The 13,906-nt window shown below is 40.0% G+C and overlaps 1 protein-coding gene across 1 annotated transcript in view; it reads right to left on the bottom strand.

Annotated features, from left to right (window-relative positions):
- Positions 1–13,906, bottom strand: part of PCSK2 (proprotein convertase subtilisin/kexin type 2) — a 110,323-nt gene that overhangs the window by 30,404 nt on the left and 66,013 nt on the right. The window contains exon 6 of the mRNA XM_030490221.1: positions 3,427–3,503. Coding sequence (XP_030346081.1) covers positions 3,427–3,503 — 77 coding nt within the window. The remainder of the gene's footprint in view (positions 1–3,426; positions 3,504–13,906) is intronic.

The following is a 13,906-nucleotide window of genomic DNA, read 5'->3' on the forward strand; positions in this document are numbered from 1 at the left end:
AGAAAGTAAAGGATATTTTTACCTCTGAAGAAAACAGGTTTCCAAGACAGTGAATAATTTCTGCCCTGCTAACTAACTCTTACTTGAGTGAGAGACTATGTAGAATACAAAGGCTACAGGAGTGGAAATAATTACTGGTTATTTGTATCATGGCAAAAATCTCAGGCAGTTCCCAAAGTGGTTTCCAAAAAACAGTCTGAGTGCTGTGGGGCTGCCTCCGCTTTTGGGAACAGGCTTGGTTCAGGTTCCTTCACTTTCCCACTGCTCTTCAGGCTCAAACACAGCTCTTTCCCCCTGTTGCACTCAGTGTCCCCTATCCCGGCTTGGTCCCCAGGCTGTGAGTCTGAACACAGTCAAGCAGTCAGTAGGATAAGCACCTGAATAAATCCCTTGGCTGCCCAGTCATCTGTGTGCCTCTCCCCATAACAAGAGCTAAACAACCTGACTGCAATTCTCTGCCTGAAGCACCATACTCTCCCTTTTCAAAACCCACCCTACTTTGTTTCATAGGCCAATGGCTGTTAGATGGAAAGGCCAACATGCTCCCAGCAGCCTCAAAAAGCCCAAAGTGGAAGGGGAATCTGTGCTTACAAGCAGAGCAGCTGCGATTAATGAAATACTCCATGCAAAAACCTCTCCCTCTTTTTCTTGAAGACTAATGACACTTTGCACATGCAGCTGGCAGCTCACAAAAGCCCCTTGGTGAACAGTCCTCTGCTTCTTGTTCCACAAATCACTTGAATTGCTCAAATAGAAATGTATTCTTTATGGAAAAAGGGGTATTATGCTATTCCATTTTGAGTCTGATCCTCCTGCATGCATAAAATTCAATGGGAGATATATCACTGACTGCAAACTGAGCAAAATGGAGCCTTTATTGCAGGTTTCTCTTGTCCAGACACACCTGTGCAGCTACACATATGGACAGACAGACTGTCACAGGGAGACAGTTGTAACCTACCAGTAATAATAATTCAGAAGTTATGGTAATAGCTTACATATGAGCTCATCAGCTTGATTAACAGTACAGCAAAGAAATATGCAGAGAAAACCATAGTAACAACTACTCCTGAACAGCTGGATGTGGTGTGATGGTTTGCATCTTAGCCTGGAGAAAACATGAAATCTTGCATCTTGAAGCCTTCTTGAACTGTGCAGGCAGGAAAGGGATGCTTTACTGAATGTGTTGCTCCTGTGATTTACCATGCAAGGCAGAAAATTCTCTGTCTCACCAAAGAAACTCCAAGGTTCATGACAAAGAATGCTATACTTTCTACATATCAGTTTTCTCTGGGAAGAATAATGAAGGAAATCTGCAAAGCAATTTCTGCATTGCTTTTCTCTGCTTGACTTGAGCTCCCCATCCCCTCAAGAAAAGAAATAGAAGAAAGTGTTAGGAGTTCTCTGAAAACTCGAATCATGTCGTTCTCAATAATTACAGATCGGGTCACAGGTGACCATGCTGCTCACTCTCAATTCTTCACACAGGTGCCTCAAGATAGTCAGAGGCACGTGGGGCCAGAGACCATAACCCTTGCCACATCCAGGATGCTTGAGGCTCATTTTAAGAGACTTTAGGATGTAACTCTGCCTCCATGGCCACCTTAGAGAACATGCGGGGACTGGAAACTGTGCCCCACTATAAAATACTTGATAGCAGCACAATCAGTGTTAATGGGGCTTGGCAGAACACACTTAGTTTTATGAAGTTCCACACTGAAAATGACAGAAAGTACCGTTACCCACTAAAGCTAAATTTAATTTTCCTCTGTGCTGCTCCAGAGCTAAGTGGTATCTTTCTCCTGCAAAGATCCTTTGCATAAATAAAGCAAGAAATGCAGCAGACCTTCACAAATTAGAGCTCTAGACTTCCTCTGACTTTCCATTCACTAATTGGATTCATATTAGTTTAAAAGTGTCAGATGTCCTTTTCCAAAATGAGGGAGAACTCTCACTGGCATCTTGCTTTGGCTGAAAAATGGCCGGACTACAAAGGAGGACATCACAGCTCCTAAATCTGTTTGATCCATTCCAGGAAGCCTGTGTCTGAGGTGGAAGCACACCTGCTCCCCTTCTTCGTTGTGTCATTCTGACAGAACTAAGACTGATTTCTTTAGAAAGAAAAACAAGAAACCCCACACAAAACTCAGAGACCATCCATACAGCCATATTAAGATAGAGATGAAAACCACATTCAAATATATATTCCAGAACCTCAGTGGGGCTGCTGTGTAAATGCTGGCAACATCAATTACATCTACATCTAGGAGACATTTGGAAATTTCACTGAAAATATCCCAAACAAATTTTTGCACATCCAAGCCAGAACCTGCCTGAGACCCTGGGGAGCATGCTGCAGAGCTAGAGATGCTGGATGCTGAGATCACTAGGTAATAAACACACCTTATAGGTGTGCCTTGGACTCTGCACCCTTGACTATATTAACAACTTGCTAGGAGCCTGACAGAAAGGGCTTTTTTATGGGACAGAGGCAGAACTCAGGGCACACATGTTTTTTAAAAACCCTGTAAAATGTGTTTCTGTTCTGTTCTAAGAAAAAATGAGTTTAGGGAAACTAACAAACAAAAAAGTCACACCTTCTAAAATCTGAAGCCTTTTCTTTTGGGCCATTCTTATTTATGCCATACCTTGAGGACCAGACCTTCTCCTACTGGAAACTGGCTAAGGCCCGAACATACTGAAGGAGGACTGAGTCTTGAGAAGTCATGATGTATTCAGGAGAAATAACACAAGAAGCACAGCTGCACTGCTGATTCCAGGTTTATAAGCACAGCAGAACAGGTTCCCAATCAGTGTACATGGACTTTAATTCCTCCAGTAGCCAGAAATGTCTCAGAATCAGCCCTGAAATGCTACCCATGTACACGAACTTTAAATCAAGGTGAAAGACAGATTATTCAGAACTTTACGTAAGGTCTAATTGTTTTTTAAATGGCTCATTCTACATCATGCTGCTTTTCTGCCTTCTTGATCTATAATTGGATGAAAGGACTTTTTTCCCCCAAAGCCTTTTCCTGTCTCCAGCCTACTCCCTTTAAAGAAGCTAGGTATGATACTGCCTCAGACGCAATAGATGGGAAACCAATCTATAAAGACTTGCGTTACCATAATGTCCTAGGATAGCTGACAGAAAAAGGTATATGACTATCACCCACTCAAAACATATAAATCTAAATATATACTCTTCTGAAGCAGCAGCATCATTTATGAAGTTTAAAATGGTTGTTCAGTGCTATTTAGAGGTTATGTAAGAAAATTAAGTCATAAGTAACCTCTAATTTTCAATCAGTAGTGAGACTGCACCTTCTGTTCTGGAACCATTGAATTTAGGAGAAAATACTAGCGAATACTTAAAATTTCTTAAGCAAATTAAAGCAAAGAGCAGGCTGATCAAAATCCACTTACCTGTTAAACCAGTCATCTGTATAGCGGGGGTATGGGAAGGGATCGTTACTGCTGAAGTCGTAACTGGCTTTGGCATTCTGCAAAACACAAAGAAGTTCAGTAAGTCAGCAGAAAAACAGATATGCAGGGCAAAGTGGAACACAAATTGAAGTGGGAGCTGAGATCCATTAGGAAACTGTCTCCTCTTCGTTCTATGAGATGCATCTGGACAAAAACCAGTCCCTGTTGTGCTGTGCCACTTCCCACACCAGCAAGCTTGGGGAAAGATGCTTTCTGGAGAGCAAAGCCTCCTGTGGACCACTAGTATTTCCAAACAGTATGGCTCATTGCAAGGTGGTGTGAGAGCTCAGGTTACTACTCAGGGGCTGCTCACCAACACTTACAAGAGTATTTAGGTGTTACACTACCTGGGGTGCCAGGACAAAGGTTAAATCCTATTTTTCAAATGGTGTAAGTGACCAGGCACTTGGATCTTCCATCACAGAATTCTTATTGAAAAACTCATTTTCAGTCCAATTCAGTCAAAATAGTCCCATTTCTAAAAGCATTTCAATGCCTAAGAATGTAAATTTCTCAAAATCCAGATGTGAAAACTGCATTAATGGTCAGCACATCCGCCTGAAAATTTCTTTGCATAATTTCTTGGTCTTTTAGTTGTCTGAACAGCTTCACAAATGCAGCTCTCAGGCACTTTTGAAAATGTTATACCATGTCCCTGCTTTTCATATAAATCTAAACCATTCCTGAATTTGCTGTATCAGCAGAGTTAAGGACACTCAGCAACTTTTTGATGCTATATCTGAGAAGGAAATGGAAAGTTTCAGAAAGTCAAGTGCCATCTTTTTTCTTCTCTCTTAATGAAAAAATAAATGAGGGTGACTGAAAATTAAGCTTTTAAAAATATTTAGAAGCTTCCTCTCAAGTGGATGTTCACAGAGTTTATATTTTAATAAACACCATACTCAAGGAACATAATTATGTTAATTCTTAACTAATGTGTACTTGTATTCTTTTTAAGATTTGGCTGAGCATGCTATTGAAGATAATTTGAGCCTTGTGGCTGAATAGCTTTGCTCCTAAAAACATTCCCCTTCAGCAGATTCTCAGTTCCTGGGGTACAGGAATAGACAGTCCATTGGTATCACCAAAGTCTTTGGGTTTTGGATTCGAAACCCCTAACTCCCAAAAAACTTGTGCCAGCATGAAACAGAGACGACACTGCCCTTGATCCTTGGAGGGTGAAATTAAGTCTCTTTCAAGTTGCTGTACAGTGACTTTTTTGGTGATTGTTTCAGAAAACCTGGTTGCTTATATTCAGAACAGGTAACAATTCTGCAGCATTTCAATGGAACAGAGATTTACAGAATAGATATCACATGGCTGTTCTCGAGCTCAGATACAGCTGAATCCCTTTGAGAGTACCCTTATTGATCCCTCTATATCTCCAAACTAAGGCCCTGATTTTCTGCCTGAAGATGCCTTCCAATAATGTCAGCTATAGTCACAAATTCTCAGTGCTTCTAAGTCTCTGTGCCCAGGTGTATGTTTAATTTTCCTCTTTTAATTACCACAACTGCTTACACAGCACTTTGAATGGCACAGATTTATATGAGCTAAGAGTAACCAGAACATGACTTTTCAGTGAGGGAAAGAAGGGGAATTGGATAGTAGTCTATACATTATGAACAGCACCGAGAAGGTGGATGGTTGAGTTATTATTTACTACTTCTCATATACAACAACTATTGGAAATCCATAGGAATTACCAGAGGGGAGATTGAGAAGCTGCAGAAAACAAATACTTTTCAACAGAACATGTAATGAGTTACAAAATTTATTGCCCCTCAGCAATACAGACGTTAAAAGCCTGAATGAAATCAAAAAGTGGTTAGACAAACTGGAGATAAATCTGGCAGGGGTAACAGATGCTGTGTTTCCTCCTTCTCCAACAGTCCATGAAGAGTGAATGCTAGAAGCTGGGAGGCCATAATCAGGTAGATACCACACAGACTTGCTGGCCATGCTATACCCCAAGATTCCTTTACTGGCTGCTGCCAGAGGCAGGATCATGAGCTATGAGACTTTAGGCCTCACCCAGCGCACCTGGCAAAAGCCATGTGGCATGAACCTTCCACATTAATGAAACAGAGGACATTCGGATTCTGCAGTGTCCTGTGCAGCCATGACAAGGATTTGCATAAGGGCCCAGGTTTCATACAATACACAGAATCGCAGAATGGTTTGGGTTGGAAAGGACCTTAAGATCATCTAGTTCCAACTCCCCCTGCCACGGGCAGGGACACTACACACTAAAACATGTCACCCTAGACTCCGTCTAAGCTGGCCTTGAACACTGCCAGGGATATCAGAACATCATCAGACATGCGAGCACCTCGTGGTAGCTATCAAAGGCTCCTGATCCTAGAATTCCCTTGTGCAAAAATTACAAATGGTAAAGCCCTTCTAGCTGTACAAAGGTACCCCCTCATGTCGAGAAGTGACAGGCAAAGGGATTCCAGCATGAATGATTCAGCCACCCTACAGCAGACTGCAGCTCTGCTGTATGTCCCATGTAACCCAATGCCAGCTTATGGAGAGGTTGCTGTAGGCAGGCTATAAACAAAGTTGTGCAGCACTCTTCCACATCCTGTAGCTCTTATTTGCCTGATTTTGGATCACTGCACTCAAAGGAAAAAGATATATAATGTAGCAGGAACCATGCCTGCAACACAGGCAAAATTAAGAAGAATTCTTGGAAAGAAAACAACTGCTGACTGCAGAATTTATCTTCATTAGGATCTTTGAGAAAAGATAGCGAGATTCAGCTTCATGAAGGAATATTCCGCCCACACTATGGAAGCAGTGGAACGGGTAATGAAACGGCAGCGACAAGTACAAATGGTCTGCTTCAGGTTCCTAATTTAAAGATCAAATCCCCAAATATCTAAGCCTCAACCTTTTAAGATTTTTTTTTTTTAAATCATAAACCAGTGACAAATTTAATCAAATTTCAACACTGGACCAAAAAGAGAACTGCTTTGGTGGATAGCTAAAATATTTCATCTGTCATGTGTTTTGGAAGCGAATATTAAAATCTGTGGTCTGTCATTCTCCTTCACAGCCTGGACTCCCCAGCAGGCAGCAAGAGGGAATTTATTGCTAACACGGAGATTTAATCAGGGGAGGAATCTGGGAGGCAGCAACCAAAACCAGTGCAGATGAGGATCTGCAACAGCGCACTGAAACGAAAAATATTTTGGTTTTCAATTCAGATGATTCAGTTTCCAGCTTTAATGCCAAACTGGCAGTTACTTAGACTTGAAGTGTCTAATACTTGGTTTCCAGTGTCAAAGGTAGTTGCCTGGCTGCCTTCTCCAGGGAGCAACTCCAGCCACCAGCCTTAGGCACTGATCATTGATTAGTCTAGCTTTAGACTAGTCATACAGTAGAGACAAATACTACCACTCATGTTCAACCAAAACCAGGTCATTGCTCCAAAGCGATGTGAACTTGATGTTTATCAATCACCATCTATACAAAATTACTTATACATAATGTTTATTATATAATAAAAATGCTGTTACAGAGAGGAACGGTATTGTATTTTAAGGCATATCTCTATTTTTGCTTTCTAGCCTCTAACTCAAATAAGATACTAAGAGAAGAGTAATGGATGAGATGATGAGATGCTTTCAATCATTTACTAAGTAATGGCTTGTTTACCACAGCGTGAATAGATTACTTTTGCATGTTTATAGAATTCTGCTTTCCTTAAAAATTAGCTCAGACTGTCATTTCCCAAAGAATTGCCCTGTACTTTTTAAAATACATACAGTAAAATCTTCTAAAACATTATGTAAAATATGACAATAACAATAAATCAGTTGTCCCATGTGCTGCTCAGATCTGTAATAAAATTATGTACCTTGAATAATGCAGCAAGCCCATAAATTCTTACATGGCTTTACAAGCCTCTGAAGTGTAATTCACATTTACTGCTCTTTTTCTCCCTAATTCAAAAAATGTGCCTATGCTTCCCTGCTAGTCCAGGAGACAAACAATTAAAGATGCATGTCCTGGTAGTCACAGTCTGATTCTATTCATGATGTTAAAGCACTGGTGAAGTTAGCCCAGAGATTTTTATCTTCTAAAAGAAGAGAAACATTTTTAATACCGGTGGCATCTGGTCTTAGATTCTTCAGGCAACTGCAAATCCTTAGAGATATGAGGCAGAAAGATACCTTTTGCTTGTTTGATTTCTGTACTGATCTGAAGAGCGAGCAAACCCCTGGGCTCAAATTACAACATATAACATCTCGGAGAAACTGTACTAAAATAACACTGAACATCATGTGGTGGCAAAATGAAATTCAGCTTTGTACACACAAGCTTAAGAAAATGGAATATGCTCACCAAGAGGCAAAAAGGGAGGCAACATGACATTTTGCCTAGGAGAGGTGCTGTAAGGCCTAAAAGTCATTAATGAAAAACAGAGGCACCGTGTTAAGTCAGTAGTCATACTGTAAGCCCTCTTCTCTCTGCAGGGAAGCATGCTGCTCTAGTTTGTTTTGGTTTGTGGTTTGTTTGTTTGGGGTTTTTTTAATGGAAATAAAAAACTCCTGCAATTTCTTAACTATCTCTGCCTCTACATGAACTAATTTATATGTCCTGTATCACCATCCAGCAAACTCAGAGCTGCATGCAAGACCTTGTCGACACTGAGAATATATCCACAAAGTAATGGGCTGTGTTCAAAAATATTAACCTTAAAGAGCGAATTCACTGTCAGCTCCCTCCAGAAACATATGCCTTTTGCCCAGTTCTGACAGGTACGTCATAAAAGTAAAAACAGTCAACTAGACAACACCAGCCAGATCTTGAATAATGAATAAGATGGAAGCACGCTTTTCTGCCACCCTCCTTTTCAAACAGCCACCGAATAATACATCAGAGCATCATCCGAAACAGATGGAGCAGAGAAGCGTGCTGGGTCCGAATAATACCTGAGGTCGCCACGAGCCCTCCTTGGATTCCTGTTTCAGAGGCCTTGCTTGGCCACAGAAGGAGCAGGTACAGAGCACACCGCAATGGTGGTTTCATGTTGTAGTTATCATTGAAACAGCTCGTACTTGAATTTCCTCAGCACTCATCAAGCATCTGGGCTTAGGTCAAAAGACCAAAAGAGGATAAACTGACTACAAACAACAGGTGTCAATTGCTTCATTTAGAACAGTAAAAATAGTTGAGATAACCAGCAGTAACAACTCTAATAATCCAGTTTGTTAGAACTACAGAAAGACACTTATTGGCTGTCCCACTTCTGACGTAACTTCTTATTTTGCAAAGCTGAAATGTTTTTTCTGCCTAGGCTTAAAAACAAACCAGAAATGCAGCTGAAAAAAACCACTGAGACTCATGCTAACATTTATATTCATCTTCATTAAGGTAGCCTTATTTTTGAAGTTGCAGTTATGAAGAAAAATAGCTTCACTGAGATAGTTTTACACTGTGTTCTTTTTCTATGTTAAACAGATTTCCTTTTTGAAGTAACTGATGATCCTCTCTACATACCATTTGGCACTATAATGGCACACAACCTCTTATTTTGTTTTTTTCCCCATTAATTTCATTCCTCCTTCCCCTGCAGACAAAATCAGAAAACCAACATGAGTTACACTGCCGGCTGGTGCTCCTCAGTGCATGAACATCTTCAAAGAGAAAAGCTGCGGCTAAACCAACTTCTTATTTCACATGGCGATGAAGCACTTGGGCAGCACAGCACTGATGTATACCATGCCAACAGATCTAAGCTCAAACTTTTCAAGCTTCGAAGAACAGAAGAAACTATCGATTCCATTCTTAGGCATCAAGACTGTTGAATGCTTTCCCAGTAAACAAAATAAAAGTCCAAATGCATCCAGCTAAATGCCATCTAACCCTGTGTGGCTGTTTGCTAATGCTTGCCTCAGAGATATATAGTCAAACAGGACAAAAGAATCCCAAGAATCACAAAGAGTCAGAGAAAATTTAGGCTGGGCAGAATTTCTAAGAAGTGGAAATTTTTTTTTTTTCCAAACAAAATATTATTTATAAACTACCTTATTGAAATACCCTCCATTTCCTCTCCCTGCATCTTCACTTGACATAGGAAAAAGCTTAAGAAATTGAGGTAGGCATGAGACTTTATTAAAAAGCAAGCAGCCAAATGAACTTGTGCCTATAATAAAGAAGCTGCTTCACAATTCACCTGTTGGCATTCTTAGCCTGCTCCACAATTTTCAGGTTGATGTGGAGGAAACCTGAAGCACATCACCAGCTGTTAATTACTCAAAGCCAGAGCTCTGAAGGCAAAAGCAAGTTAACTGAAAAACAAACCCCACCTATTTCTGCTCAGCCAACCATTCCTTAATTTTCAGAGAGGGTGCACAAGAATCTTTAAGCTATACCTACAACATACTGAGCGGGTACTGAATGTTCATAGGGAAGCATATTGCTCAGTTAATTAAATTAGTAAAATCAAAATAAATTAAGCAACTAGTTACTGCTAAAGATTTTCAGAGCAAGGACCAAATTTAAAGCTTTAAAGCTTCAGACTATGGAATGAAATCCTTGATTTCTTTAATTCTGGGAGGAAGGAAGCAAAAAACTGGCATCAGTGTGGCTACAGATATATGAGCAATTGGATTATTTTATTATAATAGCAAATACAAATTGTACAATGACTTTTTACTGAAAAATAGTGTGAACACACATTTCATTTAGCTTTAGTGTTCCATTAAAATCTTGGCCCACATTCCCTTTCCAATACATGGATTTTTTTTCCCCCTTCATATACTTTGATTCTGTACTAGTGTGACCTACTAAAGTTGCAGAGTAATACAGGTATAAAGCTGGCAGCAGAGAAATGAGGTTCAGGTCCATTATTCTTAGTTATACTCCTGTAAGAAATAACTGACAAGTTTGTCAGTACATCAAATATGTGTTGGGTCCTGAGCTGCAGTAAAGGTTGTGTTTGCAGTGGTTTGATTGCAGGCAGCACTTTCAGCCTCTTGGAGGGATGAGCTGAAAGAGAAGGGGAGCTACGCCTTGTTCCTGTCAATGAGCCCCATCCAAAGTCTAACAAAATCTGCCCATGGGCTCTCCCAACAAACACAGCAGCCAGGATTCAGGCTATACCCAGCATAAAGGTCTCTTAAGTGGCACATGGTAGATAAGAGACATTTTTTCCCATTAGCGTAAGAGAATCTCTTTAGCCCAGTTTGCAGTACAAACTCAGCAGTCACTCCAATCCAGTCATTTAGCATGACGTAGTCTGGGTAAAGACTGCTGGGAGAGCAAACATTTCCCTGCTGCTGTGGTGGCTGGCAGGCATTGGCACCCACATCGCTCTCCGTGACCGCTAAGGCATTGCAGTCAGAGTCCTTAAAAACCGATCAGTTATCTGCAGTGCTCACAGCAAAGTACAGGAATACTGGACCTGTGGTTATAATGGCACTCATAAGACAAACTTGGCAGGATATTAAAGATGATCACTTTAACAGGTCACATCAATCTACTGTTACAAAAACGGGCAAACTGCAGCTTTGAACAGAGGGAAATCAAAGTGGCTTAGATGGTTTGAGGAGTCAGCTACAACAGACAGACCTGATCCGTGGTGATTGTCAAGAGGGGAGGACAGGGAGAGATAGCTGGGAGATACAGAGGTGCTGAAAGTAAGAACAGATGAGACAGAAAAGTGGTTGGTTATTTCTCTCTTCTGAAAGGTTTCGCAGTTGACAAGAGAAGAAACCATTAACAGCTCCTCAACTGGTGTTTCACCTAAATTGCATGAATAAGGAAGATAAATGTACACGCAGAAGTGACCTTGTAGGTTCATCAAAAGGAGGTGAAGATTTCAGAGAAGAGACTCAAATAACATAATGCAAAATATTATCTACATTTCTTTTGTCACGAAAAGCACACACAGGTTGATTTACATGCCTTAGAGTTATAAGATCTTAAAGATCTATTCTGTCTTATTCCAGTTGCTTGCTGACCTCATTAGCATAGTTTGACAGATTCCCAGGAGAGTATTAAAAATGTGACTAATATCTATCAAGACATGCTGGGTTCTCGGGGATTTTAATAGACCAATTTATATGCTTTTGCATTAATTAAAAACTTTGCATTGTTTATTCCATTTGGAATCAGCAAAACCAATGGGCAGCTAAATCCAAGATTTCAGGGAGAGAAGGGAGGATCTTCAGAACAGAGATGCTCATAGAAATCCACACATACTACATTTCTCAAGTGTTTATGCTTTTAAATAGTATGTGATCATTCCAGGTTCTTCTCTTAAAGGTTAGTATATTTGATCACAGCTGATATTTTCATAGTAATTTACTGGATGCATAAATTTAAGCAATGTCCCAGACATCATTAGCTGACTGAAAGAAAGATTCAAAATTACTTTGGTCAGACACAGTATCACTATTGCCTAATTCTGCAACTGAGTTAAGTGCCACTGAATTAAAGTTATTTAGTTTCTCACAAGAAGTGATTCTAAAAAACAAGTGCTAGGATTGAAATTATGAAGTCCTTGAAGATAGCACAGCCTTTGTGTTCTCCTTCATGCATATTCAGAGATTCACCTCCTTTAATAAAATCCAGACCAACCTGCCTCGCAGAACATTTCCAATGATCCACAATTTATATCAAAGCTTATGAGTGAGGAGTAAGGACAGCACAGGGAACATGTGACTGAGGTATGCACTACCACATCCATTTAACTTTCACCAAACAACAGCTACACAACACTGAAAATGGCTTAAGTTTCACCAAATACAAGCTCCTATTTCACGACAAAACATGTTACCCTGGACACTCATGTTTCCGCAACTCTTAGTATCATTATTTGCTCAGTTGAAGCTAGGAAGTCTGCCTCTTACTGTGATGATTAAAAAAAAAGGAATACACAGTAAAGCAAACATTAAAAACCTGATATTTATACGATCTGCCAAATTTCTGATTGCTCTGAACTTAATAGAAAAACTACCAGTGACTTCAATGAAGCCAACATTTTATTAGATATTGTGCACTACTACCCTGTTCCCCTGTAAGAGATGTTCATTATGTTTATTGCTTCTGCTGGGGATGCAACAGAAATGAAGAACATTATATTTAAATCAAAGCAATCTGAAATATGGCAGGTGTTTAAAAGTATCTTAACCACCAACATAGCTACTGAGTAGAATATTAACATGGAGAACACAAATGCATATAACTAAAACCAAACAATGCAAAGCAAACAGCCATATCAAGATGAAGAGCTAGGACATAAAAAATGGAATTAATTTCAAACTAACCAAATTAGTTTTCAGACACAGTAAAAGAGAGGTGTCTAAGGTATTGGAGATCATCTGCATCTTTATCTACTGTACTGAGGTTATGATGGTATTGCAGAAGAAAGCGGACTCCTTGTGCCTCCCTGCTCTCCTCTCCTACAAGTGGGGGTTGGCCAAAACTCTCCTTTTAAAACCAGTTGCATGCTCATTAGTTAACAGTGGGTTTGAGACTCTCCTTGCCAAAATCACCACTGGGCCTGAAAGTCTTTACACCTGTCAAATTCTGATGAAGCTTTGTGATGGAATAGTGTTCCCCACATGCACCATCTAATTCAGCCTTCCGTGGTGATACCAGGGAAGCCAAAATGTAACTACAGCATGAATTTTAATTAAATTCCATTTCGATGCTGATGGATACTCAGGGATTTCAACACTGGTTAATGTCCTAAACAGAATGAGCAGTTGAAATAATTATTCTTTGAAAACTAGAAAATAAATAGAAAAATTTTTAAAACTGTTTTTGCCTTTTCCAACCCAAAATGTGGTGGTTTCACTTCAGGGAAACAGAAGCTCTTTACTTCAGTTGTGTTGAACTTGGTTTTAAAAATACATGGTGTGCACTGCTTCAAGGGCACTGTGTATCTGACCCTGCTCTCTCAAGTGGACCATACACAAGAGTGGGATTTTGTTGCTGTTATTTTAATTGTGTTCTAGAAGTCAAATATTTAAAAGGGGGTTGAACTGATCCAAAATAAAAGCATTTCACTTTTCCCATGGACACTTCATAAAACACTGATCTTCACGAGTGAAAATACTGTTCTAATGGAAGATTCCTGGCCAGTTCCAAAGCTAATTGGTCTGCAGAAAGGGAAGTAATAAAAAACCCAAAGCAATGCAATGCCAGGTCCCTCCACGGCAAACAGTGAGGACTAAAATCTTTCTTCTACTTTTCTTGCCCAAATAAAAAATGAAAGAATTTCAAAACAAATTTACTTGGAGAAACCCTGGAGAGGTACAAGCCAATTTCAAAAGCACCAGCCAGAACTGATGCATAAATGTCCTTATCTGCTCTCTTCCACCCCTGTGCATTTCTCATTTCAGCAATCTTAATTTACTTTCCATGGATGATGCCTTAAGTGAAAATTAATACCACTGCT

The sequence above is a fragment of the Strigops habroptila genome, chromosome 6, assembly GCF_004027225.2.
Source record: "Strigops habroptila isolate Jane chromosome 6, bStrHab1.2.pri, whole genome shotgun sequence".
Classification (NCBI taxonomy): Eukaryota; Metazoa; Chordata; class Aves; order Psittaciformes; family Psittacidae; genus Strigops; species Strigops habroptila.